Source organism: Meriones unguiculatus, chromosome 14 (assembly GCF_030254825.1).
Source record: "Meriones unguiculatus strain TT.TT164.6M chromosome 14, Bangor_MerUng_6.1, whole genome shotgun sequence".
In the NCBI taxonomy this organism is placed as follows: domain Eukaryota; kingdom Metazoa; phylum Chordata; class Mammalia; order Rodentia; family Muridae; genus Meriones; species Meriones unguiculatus.
The window spans coordinates 71,492,975-71,513,183 of NC_083361.1; the positions used below are offsets into that span (position 1 = coordinate 71,492,975).

The following is a 20,209-nucleotide window of genomic DNA, read 5'->3' on the forward strand; positions in this document are numbered from 1 at the left end:
AATCTTTTTCCATGACAAAGTTTGACAACAGCCAGAGCAGAGGGTTCCAAAGCATGCGTATGCATATATCTATAAATATATAAATATAATTTATATGTATGTATATATCAGCCGCATCTCATCTTTGGATCAGTTCCTCTTTATCCTTTTAAAAGTTATACCATGTTATTTATTTTTTAAGTCAAAACCTGAAAGCTTGTATGTGTTTATTAAGTGCTGTGTGATGTTTCTGTGCGTGTATACATACAGGGTATATCCCCTGATTCTTCATGGTTTCTCTTTTTCAAGGGACTGGGGAGAAATGGGGGGGGGGGGTCACACTGTAATCCAAGCTGGCTCAAACTTACAGTGATTTTATCTCCTCACCCTCCCAGATTCTGGTTCTGGGATTACTGGGAAATGGCCCACTACATTCAGCTAAAAGCATATCCTTTAAAAAAAAAGGGGGGGGGTTATGTTGTGCGTGCCTTTGCTTGTTTAGAGGAGCAACTATGGTAAAGGCCAGCCCCTCCCCCGCCCACCTATGTCCCTGTCACTGCTCTAAATGAGCAGAGTTTCGCACACACACACACACACACATGGAATCTCAGCATGAATGCTGGGTATCCAGGTGACTTGTAGCTGAAAACAGCTAGAAACTGTCCTGGCATCTCAACCAATTCAGCTATAGCTTAGACCTCTGAAAACCCTGTTTTGACCATCTTCTCTGAATAACAAACCTTAAACACTTCTCAACTTCAAACAAAAGCTTTCAGAGATGCTAAAACAATGTATCAGGCATTCAGCTAAATCCCAAGAGGAGAAAGGATTGCCTTCTTATAGAAACCCAGGGCTAAAAACTTGGTACCTGAGAATCAGGCAGTTAGCAAATGGAGGCAACAGACTGAGGTCTACAGGTCAAAATGCTCTGGGGATATTAATGCCTCAGAATAAAATTCACTTAGCAGGATAAAAATACCTTAATCGGCAATGTAGGAAATGAACATTTTTGTTCCTGTAAGCTAAGCCACTGGGTAAATTCTATTCAAATCTTCTGGGATTTATAACCAAATTTTAGTTTCTCTTGGAAGTGATACATGCGATAGAGTTAGCTCCTATCTTTGTTCTGGCTCTCCCTTCATTGCCTTTCTTCTCCTACAATATGGACACTGTGAGCACTTATGGTGCATATAATAACAGTTGTAGATATTGTTTGGATCCCTTTTAAGACAAATGTTTGACTTGTAAGAATTTGGGGGATTTCTGTTGCTATTATCACTATGCAAATGCTCAGCTGACTGAGAACTACCCAGTAACTCTCAGGTTCTAATCACTCTCTCAGAGTGGGTGGAAGGCTTGCATTACGGCGCGTCTAGAAAGATACATCTGCATTTGCACTTCCTGCCTTCATCTCTGGGGTCCAGAGGGGCGGAATCCTGAAGGAAAGAGAGCACCGGAGCTGAGTTCACCCACAGGATAGTAAGGCCTAGCAGAAGGCCAGGAGACTTCAGACTAAAGAAACCATGAGGAGTTTCCCTAAAAAATGTCATCATGTGAAAAAATATTTATTTACATTTACTGTTCATTTGAAACTAGCCAGAAAGGGGGATTTTGAATGCTCTCAAAACAATGAAATGCTAAACACTGGAGACCATGGGTTTTTATTACTGGAACACAGAAGTCTTTAGGGTTGAAATGTCATTATTTCTAGAGTTTACTTCCAAATGGTAGAAAGGCCAGGAAGACATGTGTAGAACTAAGGCAACCGTGGAAAATGTAAGCGGTAAATCTACACTGAAAGTAGCCAGGTGTTGGTGGTACTGTGGTGTCAACATTTCCGTAAGCCTGGCGTCTTTCAAAGTACAAAACTAAAAAGATTGTAGAGGGGGGGAAAACAGAGTGCTATTGTGCGTGCCTGGATGGTCAGTGTGCTTGGTGCCTTCAAGCCTCTCCTGCAAAGACAAGAATGGGAACGCCACCCCCTGCCTCCTATGCTCCCTAAGTGTCACCCATGGTAAGATGTAGAGGAGTTTGCCAGCTGTTAAGTCCTGTCTGGCCACTGGAGTTTGTAGATGGGCTTTGGAAAGAACCGACACAGCCCTAGACCGCTGGGCCATGCTTCCTAGTCTGCAGATCCCAGCCAATCAATGTGGCCACACCCACTACCCTGTTCCATATGTATGACCTGGGCTGGCCTCCTGGCTTCTGTTCTGGCCACAGCACCAGATGCAGGCAGGCATTTGCTCCTGCTTTTGAGAGAGGGGAGCAGGTCAACTCTGCAGGCCCCTTTCCTGAAGCTCATTTGGAACAGACCCCTGCTAGCAGGCTCCCAGTTTCTCAACTCCCTGGCTGTCCCCAGGGAACCACCAGCTGCAGAACAGCCCTCATGAAAACCTCAAAGGCATCCCAGCGCTACAGAAGCATCAGGAGAAATGCCAGCCAGTGCTACCTCTACCAGGACGCTCTGCTGCTTGGGTGAGTGCCCTGCTGGGTTCTCCAAAATGAATGCCGAAGTTCACTTCTCTGGGGTCATGTGGAACCGGGCTGGTGACCAGGACAATGCTCGGAGGGAGACAGCTGCAAGCTGCAGCTTCTTGACCAGAGCACCAGGCTCCATCCCGCATTCACCCTGTTGCCCACCAGTTCTACACATGGGCTTCATCTGCTATTCCTCAATCGCTAGTGTCGGAAGAGGGGAGATGTGACATCTCCCACCTCAGAAGAATCAGGTGCCTGCTGGGAAAAGCTGAGAACTTAGAAGTGGGCGAGGGGGGTGGGAACTGAACGCATTAGGTTTTTATCGGGGATATTTTTTGTTAAATGCTTAAAACCTGTGCTGAGTCTAGAGAAATTTTTCTTTGAGGAAATAAAAGACATCTCTATTAGAATTAGAGGAAATGTTTTCTCTTGCAAAAGCTAATAGATTATTTGTCTCCTCCTAACACAAAAAGTTACGTATTAAGCATTACTGGGGGGAAAGGCCCTATAATATGCTGAAAAAAAATTGTTTTTTTACACAGTAGCTATGCTCTGGAGGAGTGTCCCCCATGCATTTACTTAAGTCATTTTTTGTTTGCAAAAAACATTGCCTGCTTCTTCCTCTCTTGTCTTGTGTTTAAAATGAACACAAGTGAGCAAAAAGGCTAAGCAACACAGGTCTGTATTTATTTCTTTGCCTTGGTGAGCCTATAGATGACACTGTGTCCCTTATCAAAACTACTGCTCCTCAAGAGTGGAATAAAACACGGGATTCCTCTTCGCTCTCCTTTGGTCTCTCTCGCCTTGAGAAGTCACTCTTTTTTGATGACCACTGAATAGAATCCCACAAATGAGTTTTAATGGACTGCTGACACTACCAAATCCTCTCATCTATAGATCCTTACACACACACACGCACACGCACACTATATAGATGATTCTGAGGCAGCAAGATGCAGAAATTATGCAAGAAAGATGCTCTTTGCTGGAAGCAATTCTGTAATTACATTTCCTCCGTTATGCCCCTTTTCCATTCAGTAACTCCGATGACAGCTTTAATGCTGATGAAACGGGGGACAGCAGTGATCCAGAACAAATCTTCCAGAATATACAGTTTCAGAAAGATCTCATGGCAAATATTCGCTGCAGACCCTGGACCATGGGGCAGAAGCTGCGGGCACTGAGGTAAGGGCCTCCACAGCAATCACTGATAAGGGTGAACATACATTCTGATAAACAGCCACATCCTGCCCATGGTACTGACATGAAAGACAATGCAAGAACTGTGACCATCTTGAATCTGACTCAGAGAAGTCCCAAAGATGCTTGAGGAGACCCTCTAGTCACATGGCTGTTACAGTGCTTCTGGGGGGGGGCAATCATGGGATGTTTTATATGTGTGTATTGTGTGTGTTGTGCTGTGTTCATAGTCGGTTTGGGGTTTCCAATCTCTTTTTCAAATACTAAATTTTCACTGTCTCCAAACTCACAAGAGACCAGGTGAGAGCCAGAATCAAAGAGCCATCTACTTAACTTCCTTGCTTTTATCTCCCTGGGGAAGGACATCTCTACAGGAAGCCAGATTATTAGGATATTTGGAGTCTATTAGAGAGTCCATTTCAGTCATAGTTAAGTGATCAAACTTTGAAGACAGATCCCCTCCCTGAATTCAAATACTGCTTCTTCAGGTCTCTAGCTGTTCGGCACTGAACAAGTTCCCTAATTTCCCTAGATACCTCATCCTCTCCTTAAAGCTGAAGTGAGGGCAAACAATGATGCCAACCTCCTGCAGCAGTGTTGCCAAAAATGCCAACAGCTAAGCACTCAGAGCGCCTTCAAAACCACCGCCTGTGGCATCCCTCACAACCAGAACCAAATGCAATGGGAGATGAACCCCGTCGCCCATGCCCTCTCTCACCTGGCATCTCTGTGATATTGGGAATAGAACCCCAGGCTTGCACGAAAGTCCATACTCGACCACTGAGCTACATCCTGGGTCCCTTGCACTTTAAATATTCATTCAGCTTGATCTTTTTGTCCACTCAAATTTGAACTTCTGAAGTTTGAGCATATTAAGAATTAGATGCAGCAAACACTGTGAATATTAGCTTTGCATTCAGGATGTGATATTCACACCTAAGAATGGGTGCAACTGCCAACAGATCCCATAAGGGGAGCTGGTGTCATAGTCTTCACCACCATGAATAGGAGTGCAAGTTCCTGAGAAAGCAGCCCTCATACGTGATGCTCAGGCACATACTGTGCATGCCCAGAACTACTGCTACACCTTGCTCTTCAGGGCCCTTTTTCCAGATGCTAGAGTGTGTTCCTTTGCCTTCCATCTATAAGGCATGTGCACATTTCTGTCAAATAATCCCTTTCTGAGATTTAAGTTCCAGTATGACCAACATGACCTTTGAGCTAAAGCCATGTCCACTTTCATCTCAGAAATCTGCAACGAATTCTCCTCTGCCCACTTTCTACACCTGTTTCTGGATCTCATCGTTTCTATTCTTTGAGGGTAGGCAGCACTGTGTTTGTTTATCAGATGAGAAGACTGATGGAGAGCAGCCTGAGCAAATGTAGCCTGTGAGTGCCAAGCTCAGCTTTAAACTAGATACTCTGACCCCAAGTCCAGGGTCTCTTGTGTTGAACCCTAGAAATTTTATGTAATCTTTAGAGCAATTAATTTAAAACTAAGTAAAACTAAGTTCTACTAGAACTTTTCAAACATCATTCAGAAATGACAGTTTTTGTCTGAGTAATGGGAAGTTAAATTGTGTGTGTGTGTGAGAGAGAGAGAGAGGGAGAGAGAGAGAGAGAAAGAGAGAGAGAGAGAGAGCTGACCTGTGTGTACACTAGTCGAGGCCAGGGATCAGTATCAGGCATCTTCATCTCCTGTTCCTCTCCACCTTATTCTTTGAGACAGAGTCTCTCATTGAACCTGGAGTTCACTATTCCAGCTAGACTCACTTATTGGTGAGTTCTCAATGCCCTATCTCTTCCACCCACCTGGTGCTAGACTTACGATACACACTACTGAACCCAGCTTTTACCTGGGCAAGGTATTTGACCTCACTTTCTCATGCTAATGCAGAAAGCAGTTCACTCCTTTAAGCCACCTCCCCAGGCCCAGGTTCAATCTTTATAATATTGAGACCAGAACAGAGTAAATGTTTTCCATTCTTTCAGATAACTTCAGGAAGAAAACACAAATCCTGATGCCTGGTGAATTCAGTCATACTCCCTGACTCACTGGAGCTCCAAAATGTCAGACACGGGCCACACCTTGAGCTAGCATCGAGGCTTCTTTGTCATCCCCTTGTGACCCATATCTCTTGCCTTTTACCTTGAAAAGCTACCGGAGCACCACTCCTCTGATTGGACTCACCGAGGCTTATCCTGGTGTCTGTGGAGGGTGCAGAAGGCACTGAACCCTGACTGCTTAGAAATCAAGAGTGACACCAATCTCAGAAAAAGCTACCAGTCTGTGAGGGTGCTGTACACGATTGTTTCCTGCTACTGGGCCTGTGTTATGTGTTCTTCTACCTCATCCCTTTGCACCTGTCATCCTCCACCACGCAGCTGCTGTGTCCACTCTTCTTCATCACTGCATCTTGACAGCTAGGTCATCTTTACTGAGCAGGGAGCCCTTTCAGAATTGTTTGTTTGTTTGTTTTCCATGTCTGTCTTCCACACTGTCCTTGACCTAAAATAAGAGAGTGAAGAACATACATGCAGGGAACAAAGTTACAAATAAGACCATGAAGTTGCTTGCTATTTTGACTCTCGCAGTATTTTATTTTTCACAATTGCATATTGTATGCACGTGTAAAGGGTGCCGCTAATGTGATGGTCCTGGTATGGGCTAGGATGTTAACTCTCATCCTTTATACACTTGTTATTTTGATCAGAGTAGAGCCAAGATGTGTGGTGGGCTACATTAATGAAGTCATTAAAACTCTGAAGGTGGAGACAGGAGAATGAGGAAGTTCAAGGTCATTGTTGGCAGTGAGGCAAGTTCAAGGCCAGACTGGGCCACACAGGAGACCCAGTGTCAACAAAAACAAAGTATGATGAAGGTATTGTAGTCAGTGGGGCAGAAGCCTAAAATCCAGATTTTGGTGAAGTAGTGATTTGGGGAAGTCATCTTGTCAGTGGAAATGGGAATTGGCTTGCCCCTTGTGTCCCCTAAAGGATTTCCATCTAGTGGGCTTAGGGAAGGCATATACAGGAGCACCCTATTAAACAGACTTTTCAAGCGCGAGCTGACTGACTGACTGAGAGGAATGAGCTCCTTAACACTGAGTGTAACCCCAATGGAGACACTGATCACCAGGTGTGGGTGAACATCTCTGCCTCGAGGTTGTGTATCATTGGGTCACTGGAACGGTGTTCATCTCTAAGAGCCTCTGACATCAGCATGGCCCACGGTGCTAACATCTACATTTCAGTCTTGTTACTCATTGGTTATTATTTTAACCATAACCATCCCAGTGAAATCAGGCTATTGTGTATACGTACGTGCCATTACTTGCTCGTGTGTGTGTGTGTGTGTGTGTGTGTGTGTGTGTGCATGTACATTATCTGTGCACACACTGGAAGTTAGAGGACAGCCTCTGGTGCCATGTGTTAGGACTCTTTCAAGCTCATTTTATAAGACAGGGCGTCTCACTTGTCTGCCGCTCGCCTCACCAAGCAGGCTAGGTTGGCTTGCCTGTTTCCAGTACCAAAATTCCAAGTGGTCACCATCATACCTACATTTCTGAATGTATTTGGGTAATTGAACTCACGTGTCAATGCTTTCTAGGAAAGCATTTTATTGACTAAATAAATTATATCCATTTTTCAGGATCAAGCATTTTCCTGGTAGCACACACTTTGAATTCCAGCACTCTGAGAGGCAGGGGCAGGAGGATCTCCATTAGAGGCCAGCCTGGTCTATAGAGTGAGTTTCAGGACAGCCAGGGCTACACTGAGAAACAAAAAATTTTAAAAAGTATGAGACATTTAAGTGGTCCATGTATTGGTCATTTGTCAAAACTGGATCAGGTCAATGTCCATGTAAACAGAACTTTGTTACTGTCATTAACCTCACAGTGCCCCTGAAGCAGGCTCCTTGAAGGTAGGTGTAGTTTTCACTCTTGAAGAACTGACTAAAAGGGGCTGGAAAGACAATGATCTTCCAGAGAACCAGTACATACAAGGATGTAACTCCCTGACCACTACTGCATTCATGTGATACACGGGTATACATGCTGGCAAACACTCACACACACAAAATAAAAATAACATCTCAAGAAATGTAATAAAAAAGAAATGCCTGGAAGAGGCGAGCTGGCAAGGGGAGGAGCTGAGATATGGTGGCTGCTCTCAGAATACCCAAGGCCTGGGATCCCCACCAGCCACCAGCCTAGGAAGCAGGTGAAAATCAGGTATAAGTCACTGGTAGAACTCACTATTTGCAATTAGTTCATCTACATAAATGATAAGACAGTTTTCAGGGGTGTGTGTGTGTGTGTGTGTGTGTGTGTGAATTTATGTGCACCGTGTGTGTGTATAGATGTCTGTGGAGGTTATCAGAGTGTTTCCAGTCCCCTGGAACTGGAGTTATAGGTGGCTATAAGCCACCATGTGGGCTCTGGGAACAGAACTCAGGGCCTCTGAAAGAGCAGCAAACACCCTTAACTGCTAAAACATTTTTCCAGCTCCTTAAAATAGTTTTAAAGGCATTTTCTTGTTATCAAAAGTCAAGAAATGAAATATTTCAATTCTACTCCTGTATCATTCAGTGTTCTTTTCCTTCTGTGTCTTCTCTCAGACGAGCAAAGGAGATTGTACTGAAGTTTGAAGGGAGGTTGACTAGAACCCGAGGCTACCAAGCAGCAGGAGCAGAGGTAAAGAGCACGCACGAGGCAAGGCCAGCCTCATTTCCGGTTGTCTCTAGAACCCAGCGGCTGCCATTACCTCCATCGTCACTCATAGGTTAGGAGTATCCCCCATTAATAACTGTAGAATAGGGGTAGAGTCAGCAAGTTCAAAGTCTACCAAATCTGGATCTGACTCCTGGATACCAGCAGATTTCCGTGGGATAGTACAGATAAGCCTAGTTCATTGGGGAAAGAAGTTTTCTGTGAGACTTATCTGGCACCCTTTCTGACTCAACTCCATACATGTAAGTTTCACTTGCTTCATCCCTGTATCTGGCTACTTTATCATAGCCTTCACATTGGGAGTGAAGGTATATTCCAGCTCTCATCTAATAATTCAAGCTAGGGGGTTTGCTTATTCTTTTCCCTAAGCAGCAGGCTAAAACTGAACTTGAGTATACTTTGAAATTCCCCATTGTTAAAGAGATTTCATATTTTCGTAAAACAGAAAATCACGTCTATACTTCCTCAACCTGTTATCTTTCCAAAAAAGATATCTTAATCTTAAATCTCATTTCATCATAACCACAGCATACAATAGTTCTGGCTAGCTATTTTTTCCCAGCTAAAACCCTAATAGTTTCTATGTTTACCATTTTACAAAACTGTTTAATATTTACATCATGCAAATGTCTATTCAAATGAATAGACACCAAATGTCTATTCATTTTGTTATTCGGCTGCTAATAGGTAATTAAATTGCTTCTAGCTTCCCCTTATCACTAACTTTATAAAGACCATCTTTGCTCATAAGCAGATTCTCTTGTCCTTTCAAATTCATTTTTAGGTTAAATGTAAGAGCTGTAATCCACCTAGAAAAACACTGTGAGTTTTGGAGTTTTTGTTTGCTTGTTTGGTTGGTTGGTTTTTATTTGTTTGTTTGTTTGTTTGGGGGGGTTGGTTCTTGGTAAATATTGTAAATTATTTCCCAAAAGTCTTGATGCTTATATCACCATACAAATAATGAAATAATTAACCTGGCCTTATAACATCTATGCACATGTTGAATGTTGTATTTTAAGTTTATTAATTTAACAGGAAAACATAAAAATACACTCGTTAAATTTTCTGAAACAAAAATATTCTTAGTAAAGCTTGAATTAAATCTGGTTATTAACTTCATATATCTAAAAATTATTTTTAAAAATCTCCCAAGGTTGGGCTTTGGTGTTCTTCCTTCTTATTCTTCAGAGAATCGTCTTGTTTTATGACCAAGGTAACTTCTGACTCCTCCCACTGGCTGCACTGAAAGAGAGTTGATGAGATAAATATGCAGAACAAATTGTCTTTCTAGTTCTCATGTGCTTCTGACTTTGTGCTAGTTTTCTATAAACTACATGAGACACTACCAGGAAATGGTTTTAAGTAATACAAGGCCTTTCATTGCTCGACTTCAGTAGTCCATAATATAATATAATATAATATAATATAATATAATATAATATACGTGTGTATATATCTATATACACATATATATGTATGTATATGTATATCAATAAAAAGATGTTGAAACTTTTTAGCATCATCGAATTCTCTACGAATAAAAAGAATAATTTTATATAAGGTGAAATTACATTAACAGGCAGTTGTGGTGACACATGTCTGTAATCCCAGTACTTGAAGACTGAGAAGAAAGATTTCAAGTCTGAGGCCAGCCTGGCCTACAAAACAAAACTCTAACCAGTATTTTAAAATTGAAGACCACTTATATGAAAGGTATTCTGAATTATCAGAAGAAGGGTTTTGTAGTAAAAATAGGTAACTCAAACTTTCTGCCTTACCTGGAAATTATCTGCTTCTTATTGGGTATGTTAGTCACTATTCTGTGGCTGTGATAAAATTCCAGGAGCAAAAACAACTTGTAGAAAGGTTTATTTTGGCTTTCGGTTCTGAAGGGGGGTGTGTGATGGCAGGAGAGGGATGGTTGCAGTAGCCAGAGAGAGCAGAAAGCTGGGAGATCTCATGCCTCATGCTGAATCTCAAACACAAGGCAGGGAGGGCAAACCGGAAGTGGGGTGAGACTGTGAACAATCAAAACTCCCCCCCACCCCACCCCCGCTGACCGCACACACTTCTTCCAGCAAGGCTGCACAACTCCCCAAAGAGCAACACCAAACACAGACCACAGGGGACTGAGCCTGGAGGGGACTTTTCTCAGCCTATCCGCCACACAGAGGGCACGAGTCTCCGGCTCACCAGCGGTGCTCATGCCTCAGTCAAGGGCGTTTTCCTTCAGTTAAGCTTAGCTTGGGGCGTAGAGATGGAGACTGCTGCTCAGTGTGCTTCCTGCAGCCTCCCCGCCTGACACAGCTTTCACACCCAAAGCCGGGGAGTGCCTGACTTGGGCACAGACTCGCTTGTGGTTACCCTTCCTGTACAGGGCTACAAACTCTTCCCCAGTTAAACTCCTGCCTACTGTCAGTTCAGGAAGAAAAGAAGCCTAGGGGCTTGTTCGGAATGAGCACACTTCCCTGGAAATAGCATGCATGTTGTCATAACAGTTATCCCAGATGGATATGAGCCTCCCTTACCAAAGTCAATGACAAAATGTGCCAAGTAAAACAATTTACCAAAGGACCCAAACTTACCAATTACCAGAATTTTCTAACCAAAGCAGAGTTACCAAAGCCCTGTAACCCAAGCCCACAGTTACAACTTAGTTCATCTAAGCTCAGTGGAGTTTTTTTTTTCCATATGTTTTCAATTAGCTTTTGAGAGCCTTACCCAATCCAGATTCTTAGATCTTCCGCTGTGGGAGTTGGGGATAATCATCAGAGAAGCATGGCTTATCTTTTCCATGCCTTACCTAATGATCATCATAAACAAATTACCTTTTCCAATCACATTTGTTTCTAAGAAGACTTTTTTATTAGCATATACTAACTGTATGTACATGTATTCCACTGTTACATTTTCATGCGTGCATATGAAGCCTTTTTTTATCATATTCACCCACTGTTACTCTCTCTCATCCCCCTTTTACTCCTGCTGATCCCCTTCATGTCCCCAGGTAGCCTGTCTACTCTCATTTCTGTTTGTTTATTGTGCACTCATAAGTCAACAAGTTTAATTAAGTTACTTATATTCATATGGATGGGGTTATTTATTTATACAGGGGCACAGGCAGCTTCCCAGTGACAACACCACTGAAGATAGTGTCTCTCCCTCCCCCAGCCATCATTAACTGCCTCTAGGTCCTAAGGGAAGGAGAAGCCTCCTGACCCCAATCCCCCAGCAGTCCTTAGTTGTCTATAAACCCTAGAGGAGGGCCAGGAGCTGGCTAAGTCCTTCCTCCCTCCATAATACATCTTGACAGGCCCAATCCTACAGGTAGTCACAGCTGCTGAGAGTCAGAGGATGCAGTAGTTACAACGTGCCAGGAAGACAGCATTCCACTATTCTCCACACCTTTCTCCCGTTCTGTCATCACCAAATACCACTCAAGTATGGGGAGTCGGGCTTTTGCAGCCTCACAGTGGTGGAAAGAATGCATCTCTCACCTACAGAGCTACCCTGATTTAGTTTTTGTGCACTGAAATCCTCAGACAAAAATGGGGAAAAGATGGGGTACAACTCACTAAATTCTTCTGCCCCTTCTACAGATGAGCCAGTGGCTGCCCAAGAAATAGAAGAACTTCCTGGGGCACAGGGCAAGAAAGATGTGCGTTGAACGCTAGAGCTCAACTCTCTGGACTCCTGCCTTGTGCTTCTTTGACTTTAGCACTTTAAAACAGTGCAGAGACTAGATGTTCACAAAGAATGGGCCGTTGCTGAAGGATGTTTGGGCAGCCTTGCTTCTGGGGATCATAGGAATGGGAGGGGCCAGAAAGTTAATATTTTCTGGGCTCCGGATATGAGGCATCTGTGTGAAATGCAGATGATGCCAGGCAGACATAAGAAACTTGTAAGAGAGACCAGTGACCCTAACAAGGAGAATTCAAAGACAGACATATTTCTTCCTAGCTACTCATGTGCAGTCTGTGTAATTGCTCATGGGAGTAGTGCTGTCTTTGACTTGGCTCTCAAATCAGGAGCTAAAGACAGTTCCAACTTCTGATAAAACTCAGATTTCCATGTGCAAGCAGCCGTCTGGCTTTAGCAGACACATCCAGAATGATATTATCCCATGAGTCTGTGTCAGGACTGTGTGCTGGCTTACAGTTGGGAATGCAGTAATTACATTTGTGGCTGTTCCTTGTGCAATGATATCATTTGCTTCCAACACAAACCTGGACTGTTTGTGTATTAGAATGCACGATCCGTCAATTTAGCTGGAGAGCAGAGCCGGCGTGGGCCACCATTCTGTTCTCTTCTCTTTTGAGGAAAAGAGTAATGATTTCATACTCTTGGCAACTGTATGAGAAGTTCACGAGACAAAATTCCCAAGCTTATTCCTGGCAGCTTCAGCCAGGACAGAGGCTAAGAACTACCCCTGTAGGATGCAAGACACACCTTGTGGGTGGAGCTCATCTTCAGGGAAGATTTTAAACTTTTGGTCTTTAAACTGGGGTGTCGGTAGAATCATCTGGGGGAGACGGTGAATCAGACCGATTCAAGGCTCCACTCACAGAGCTACTAGGGGTCTATGGCTGGGTCAAATGGCTAGGTTGAGATATCGTTCCTCATGTGACTTCCACATTCCTAGTCCTCTACCCATGAATAAGGCAGACTGTTACCCAAAATAATACAGATCTCAGGGCTTGGGTGTAACTCAGTTGGTAAAGTGGTTGCCTGGCTTATTCAAAGTCCTGATCTCAACATCCCACTAACTGGGTGTGGTGGGGTCCCCACACTTGGGAGGTAGAGACAGCAGAAGCAGGAGTTCGAGGTTATCCTTAGGTACATAGTGAACTTGAAGCCAGACGGAATTCAGGAGAGTCTATCTCCAAAAAAGGAGTGCTGCCCCTATAGCTCAAAATGTAAACCATATGTATATTGCCCCATTAGGACACAGGGAAGAGATACGGGGCTACTTTATTCTTAGCGATGCTTAATGGCCTGAGAAGCCATAATTAAAGGTTCTGTGGGTGTGTCTGGGAGCCCCTCCTCCACCCAGAACCCCACAGCCCTAGCTATTCCCAAGGTTATGAATAAGAAGTTTTCTAATCATGGCCTCTCTTGTCTAGCTCTGGCGGAAATTTGCCCGTCTGGCCTGTAACTTTGTGGTCATTTTCATCCCCTGGGAAATGAGAATAAAGAAAATTGAGAGTAAGTATTCTCCAGAGGAGAGGGGAGGGGGTGATGCAACTGTGGCCAGCACACGGCCTCAGACATCTGCTAGGCCTTGGCCATCATGGAGTAAAATGAGCCCAGGACACCTGGACATCCAGAGGCCCTGCTCATGTGGGACTCAGAAGTGAAGATCTGGTGTCCTAGCCACCCCCCAGGATGGGAATAATCCCCATGCTGCCTTTCCACATTCTTCCATTGTTCCGTATTCATTCCTACTTCATTCAGTCAGTCAGACAGCAGACGCCAAAGGATCAGTGAAAACTGTCAGGATAAGTAAGGTAGTAATTTCAAGGTATAAACATTAAAGTATATGTTTTTATGGAAAAGACTGTAAGGATTTAGAAAATATGTGCTAAAAAGAAATAAATCAAAAAAAGAAAAAGAAAGAAATTATACCCCAAATCCCTTTCTCTCCCCCCATCTCCCACACATGGCAGAATAAACAAGCTTTTAAAAGTCCCAAAGTACAGAAAAGCAAGAAGTTGGAGCCAAGATGGTGATGTTCTTGTGAACAGAATATTGTGAAGGGGAACATTTATCTGAAGTTGTAGACTCTCTCAAAAGTCAGTTTCCAAGTTCAACGCAATTCCACAGTATCCTCACTGAATTGCATTGAGCCCTTGATCAAATGACCATAAAATGCAAGGAGAAAAATATCCAAGGATTAAATGTGGAGATGGGAGTAAGAAAATATTCCTGAGAAATTGCATGACCAAAAGTTTAAAATAAAACACATTATTAAAAGCTAAGCAACCAAACGGCACAGTCCAGCACGGTGCGGGAATTGACTAGCATTCAACGGAAAAGGCAAACACTTCAGAAACAGGAGTGCAGACCACTCCTGCTTCCAGCTGTTGCTGGAGTCAGTAGAAATCACTCTGCAAATATCGATGAGGCAAATCTAGTCTTTTCGTTTTAATATTCTACTAAACATACGACTGTGTGGCCAGCGATCATGAAAATCATTACAGAAAATAGAAAAGATGAGCGTGGAGACCTGTTCAGCATGAATGTGAATGAGGAAAATTATTTAGAAACCTCTTTATAATTTAATTATTGGAGGAAACACTTTTTGAAGATTTGTCTGTTTCCCAGTGCGTGGGTGTGTTGCCCTCATGTACGTGTCTGTACACTACATGCATGCAAGTGACCCACAGCCAAAAAAAACGTGTCTGGAAGTAGAGTTACAGATGATTGTGAGCGACTATGTGGATGCTGGGAGTCACACTCAAGTCCTCTGGAAGAGTAGCCAGTGCTCTTACCCGCTGGGCCATCTCTCCAGCCTCAGAAAATAGATTGTATATATCAAAAGCGAGATGGAAAGTCAGAAAAATCATTTCCAATATTTCATATCCAATATTTCAATGGAGTTAAAGGCTCTCTTTAAATTTAGAAGAAGTGTGTAAATACAGAACATTACAAAATTTCTACATACCCTTTATCTGGCTCCCCCAGTCAACACTATGAGAGTTTTAATGTTGGAATTAAGACAAAGGACCCAAGAGAAATCTTGGAATAGTCAAAGTAATGCAAAATAGGAGAGAAAAAAAAAACCACACACATTTGCTAACATTCCAAAATGTACATCAGTTAGTAAATTTGACTTGGCGTATTAGCTGAGCACAGCCCTGGAGAGATTGTCAGTGTTTTGGTAAATAAGAGCTGGCCTTTCTGTCTGTGGAGCCAGAGGCCAGGCACCACAGGATGCTGACCCAGCTTAGCTGCCAGTGTGTGTGTGTGTGTGTGTGTGTGTTGGGGTTGGGGCACCACTATAGCATCACTCTTCCTGTGTGTCGCTGGTGAAGGTGAATGACTCTGCTACTTACTGGGTGTAGGCTTTCTACGCCCTGAGGTTCAGCAGAGCCACTCCGCTGTCTTTCCATAGGCCACTTCGGATCTGGTGTGGCCTCCTACTTCATCTTCCTGAGGTGGTTATTCGGGATTAACATAGTCCTCACGATGATGACTGGTGCGTTTATTGTCATTCCCGAGGTAAGCATTGTCCCAGGGGCTGGGAGGTGCAAGGCATAAAGGGCAGGTGGGAATTACCACCTGCTGCCCTCAGGGTCTTGCTAGGAAGGCTGTGGCAAGCTCTCTACAAAAGCACACGGTGAATGTGTCAGCCTAAGTCACCGCCACTCACTTTGGCCATGAATCCCAAACAGTTTGAGCACGGCCAAGACCAGTGAGGATGGCTGAAATCTGAATTTCCTATCATGTTGTTTTTCTTTTATTCTCCCCAACCGCTTAATGATGTAAAACCCGATTGTATCCATATCACTCAGGTGATAGACTGTATTTGGTTTCCACACTAATTTGCCTACTCAGTATTCCTACTAAACTCCTTCCTTATAAACAAATAGAGCCATTCATTTCCTCAGGGCATAAGAGGTCCAGCCACAGAAGCCGTTTTCAGTTCCTGCAAATGGGCTTACATAGTAACAGGGCGGGCAGGTGACACAGAAAGCTCAGTTCCACATTGCTTTCCCATTGAAGAGAATCAAGCAAAAGTCCTAGGTGTAGGTCCCTGGGAAACCATCTTGGCATCTCGACAGACACGTGTGGAGCCACCATTCCTTTTACCTGGTCCTCTAGCCCAGAGAAACATGACAACCCTTCCTCTCCCGCCAGCTGATCGCAGGCCAGCCCTTTGGAAGTACCGCCAGCAAGACCATCCCCCTGGAGCAGATCACATCTGCACAAGATCTGGACACTGTCTGGTCCCTGGGGGTAAGACTGGTGCTGGCTACACTCAGGCCTTTGGGGAGGGGAGGGGGCAAGAGAGCTGCAGTTTTGGGGCCTAGGAACCAGAAACAACTCAGTACTCTCTTTGCAGGGCTACCTTCAGTACTCTGTCCTGTTCTACGGGTACTATGGAAGGGAGAGGAGGATCGGGAGAGCCGGCTACCGTCTGCCCTTGGCGTATTTCCTGGTGGGGATGGCAGTGTTTGCTTACAGCTTCATCATTCTGTTAAAAAAGTATGACTGCCGATTTCTCAAAACCTTGTCAGGAGTCATGAAAGCACGTGTGCCTCGTCCTGTCAATAGCCCTGTTAAAGTTAGGAGTCACTGAGGCAATTTTATAAAGGAAGAGACCAAGGCTCAAGAGTTATGTTAATCTTAGCCAGCGCTTACTCTAAGGTGATTACTTTGCTCAAAGCCTTGTGAGGGGTTTGATTTAGACCATGCACTAAGATATATGATCAGTGACCTCTCTAGGTGACTAGGGAGGAGGTCCCAGTAAAAAAGAAAGACTAGCAAACTGGCTAGAGTTAAGAGTCCTGTGAGCTACCAACTTCACCCACAGCCCCATGGCAACGCACTTTTCCTCTGTGCACACATTGGCTCAGAGAAGCATCAGGCTCCCTTCCAGGTTAACATTCTCTGCTTCTATGCTTCTGTGTAAAGTTAGGGGGCAAAATACATAGATGTCAGAAGAGCCTAGGGAGAGCCTGGATCCTATTACCTCATCTCTTGCCTTTGGTCCACTTTATGCTTTCACCATTGCCACGCCTCCTAGTGGCCAGGCAGCAAAGTGCCCATGGAGGGGCTTGGGTTTAGAAACTACATAGCAAATAAATAGACAAACCCACAAACCTTGAAGAGAAGTACAGTGGCTTGAAAGGTTGCTTCAGATGACCAAAGGCTCTGCAGCTTAGCTCCTGGTGGCCTCAAGATCCCTCCAGAACAACTTCAATCATTTATGTGAGAGCAAGAAATCTAACTAGGGCATTAATAAGCTTTCTAACCAAAGCTTATTACTGGAGATGTGGCCTAAAGGACAGAGAGGGGGATTCTGGTCTTCAGATATATAAAAGAATTTCCTGTGCAGGGGGGACTCAGCAGTCTTGGGATCCCATGGGGAGGAATTTACCATAAGCAGAAGCTTTGGGAACGAGGCTTCAGCCCAGGAAGAGGATGACGACTTCATCATCACAGCTGCAGACATGAGACCTCCCCGGACGAGCGTACCTCAATGGCTGCTGGCCACCACAGCGCTGGTGGTGCGCTGTCACATGAGGGACTCATGTGATAATTACCGCTGCCATTTTCACCCAGATGAAAGGATGGGCGGAGGGTCCAAGGGTGATTAAGGTCCGGCCAGTGCTCTGTGCCAAGCAGGGACTGAGCAGCTGTGTCAGGACAGCTTTACCCAGATCATGTGAGTGGCTCCGTGTCAGTTTGTGGCACCCCAGAGGGGGTGATCTCATCCCTGACACCCACTCCTGTAACCTGACTGCGGCCTCTCTTGCAGAATGGCTAAGAACTCCCGCACCAGCCTGGCCAGCGCTTCCAATGAAAACTACACCTTCTGCTGGAGGGTTTTTTGTGCCTGGGATTACCTCATTGGGAACCCAGAGGCTGCAGAGAGCAAAACAGCCGCCATCGTGAACAGCATTAGGGTGAGGCCCCGCTGCTCCCTTCCCTCCCAGGCTCAGGGCAACAGGTTCAAAGAGGTGAACATGACCGGGAACATGACCAGGAAAGGCACCTAAAATGTAGAGAAGCCTTATTTTGAGAGCTAAAATATTTCCATGATTCAAAGTATCACAGTCTTTTCTCTCCACCCTTTCTTCCCAAACTCAATTCTTTTGCTTAATTGACTATGTAATTCATTGCTATCAGTAGAAAATTACAGAAAAAAAAAAGTCATAGATGTTGAAGATAAGAATCAAGGTAATAGATCAGGGTTTTTGTTTGTTAGTTTGTGTTTTTAGACCCAGCCTGGCCTCACACTTATTATGTGGCCAAGAATGACCCTGAATTCTGGAGCCTCCTAAGGGCTGGTATTATAAGGAGTGCCATGATGCCCAGTTGGATAAATTGTTCCTAGTGGTTATGACTGGTTATGAGGCTAAGGTTCTAATGCTCTATGTGTTTTTTCCCTCAAGGAAGCCATACTGGAAGAGCAAGAAAAGAAGAAAAACAAAAACATGTAAGTATTAATATGCCCATTCGTTATATTTCACCTAGTTTAATACAAAAAGTTATCAAGTAATCCATATCTTATTTTCATAATTGTTATGCAGCCACTTTCCCCTCTTAATGTCCACCTCCTTAGAAATGTGGCCTGGGAGAACTCCATTCCTTTCTACAGAAGTCTTCGGGAGTGTGCTTCCTCCTTTGGAACCTGCTGAAATTGGACAGGAGGTGTTAAACTGACCTCTTTCCTGTTCTTTTACTTACATAATCAATGGCTATTTTTAGTAACAATTTCTAGTTTACTAAGTGAAAGAAACACACGAGCAGAGTTAGGACTGATTTTATTTAGAAGCAAACCTCTGAGTTCAAGGATACAAGATGCAAGTTCAAGATAGGAGGAACATCCCAGTCATAACAGTATCCTTCCTAGATGACCCCCTGGGGCCCCCGTTTGTTGTGAGATCTTTAAACATAGACCCAAAGCAAGGGCATTGCCACAAAGGGGTGATGGCCCTGTTCTCACGCCTCGTGTCATTGCTGATTTCGTGTCCTTTTGTTCAGTTAAATGTGTGGCTGCTGGGAATGATGAGAGCAGGGGTGGTGCCGGAAAGAGCTGTACACAGGCAGTTGGGAGATGTTGAGTTCTAGCCCTCCTGGGCATGAACCCCAGTAACCCAGAAAGCTGACCCACAACCTCGTGACTTACATTTCCTCTCCTGGGGAATGGCAGGACGGTCTCCACCAGGCCACTCAGAGGCCAGAGAACAGGCCCGCCACAGTCCTCCTCAGCCTCTGAAAGCACTAACCTCAGTTTGCATTAACGTCCCTGGCAATGAGGTGCAGAGTGTGCATCTTCCTCATCAAATGACTTGAAGGAAGCCTGGAATTTGAAGATGGTAGCCACCTTTAAGTTTATTCCAGATCCAAGAGGCCTTATTCAACAATCCATTGCCGGTGAACCAAGGAGGAAGCAGTTTTCTCATTCTTCTTTCACAAATCCTGGTCTTCATCCTCTTCTTCTGAGGTGTAGTAGGTACTCAGGACCTCGAGAGGAACAGAGAAAGAGGGAAATATTATTTGGATATGTCACTCCAGGCCCAGTGTGCCTTTACTGGTGTGATCATCAGAAAGAATGGCTGGTGGTTGGCCGTGGGGAGCCAGCCCTGTATCACCTGTTGCATTCCTCCTGACTGGCGTCTTGTGAATAGTATGATCCTGGCAGCAGTGACTGCATGCTCTAGAGGTGGGGTATGGCCCTGATGAACCTAACTCTCTCAGTGTTTTCTGCCCCAGTGCTCCATAGTTCTGGGTTCTTCGGTGTTTTCCTGTCAGCATGAGGAATAGCCATGTCGTTTAGCACACTATGTTTTCCTATTGTACCTGGGAGATGTCATTCACCATTTCATTTAGGAATCGGTTTCCTTTTATGCACAGAACAACAAAAGGTACATAAAGGGGACTATCTTGACCTGCCCAAGCCTCCCAGTAATGAGACTTCATGGGAGGAGATGGTCAGTTCTAGTAAGCCCCTTCAGATCATCTTAGCCCTCTCTCTTTCTCCAGGCAGAATTGTGCAAGCTTACTCCTACCTAGCTGTCCCAGTGCTGCTGAGAAGCACTCACAGGGTTCTGGTCCACACTCCTCCAGGTGCCACGAGCTGTGGCCAG

General features: G+C 44.4%; 1 protein-coding gene across 1 annotated transcript in view; it reads left to right on the top strand.

Moving 5' to 3' along the window:
* The first annotated feature begins 2,365 nt into the window (after positions 1-2,365).
* The window catches only part of Tmc3 (transmembrane channel like 3), a 40,426-nt gene continuing 22,582 nt past the window's right edge, over positions 2,366-20,209 (top strand). The window contains exons 1-9 of the mRNA XM_021654755.2: positions 2,366-2,454; positions 3,496-3,642; positions 8,279-8,354; positions 13,514-13,595; positions 15,505-15,611; positions 16,251-16,349; positions 16,456-16,598; positions 17,875-18,022; positions 18,512-18,555. Of these exons, the coding sequence (XP_021510430.1) occupies positions 2,366-2,454; positions 3,496-3,642; positions 8,279-8,354; positions 13,514-13,595; positions 15,505-15,611; positions 16,251-16,349; positions 16,456-16,598; positions 17,875-18,022; positions 18,512-18,555 (935 nt within the window). The remainder of the gene's footprint in view (positions 2,455-3,495; positions 3,643-8,278; positions 8,355-13,513; positions 13,596-15,504; positions 15,612-16,250; positions 16,350-16,455; positions 16,599-17,874; positions 18,023-18,511; positions 18,556-20,209) is intronic.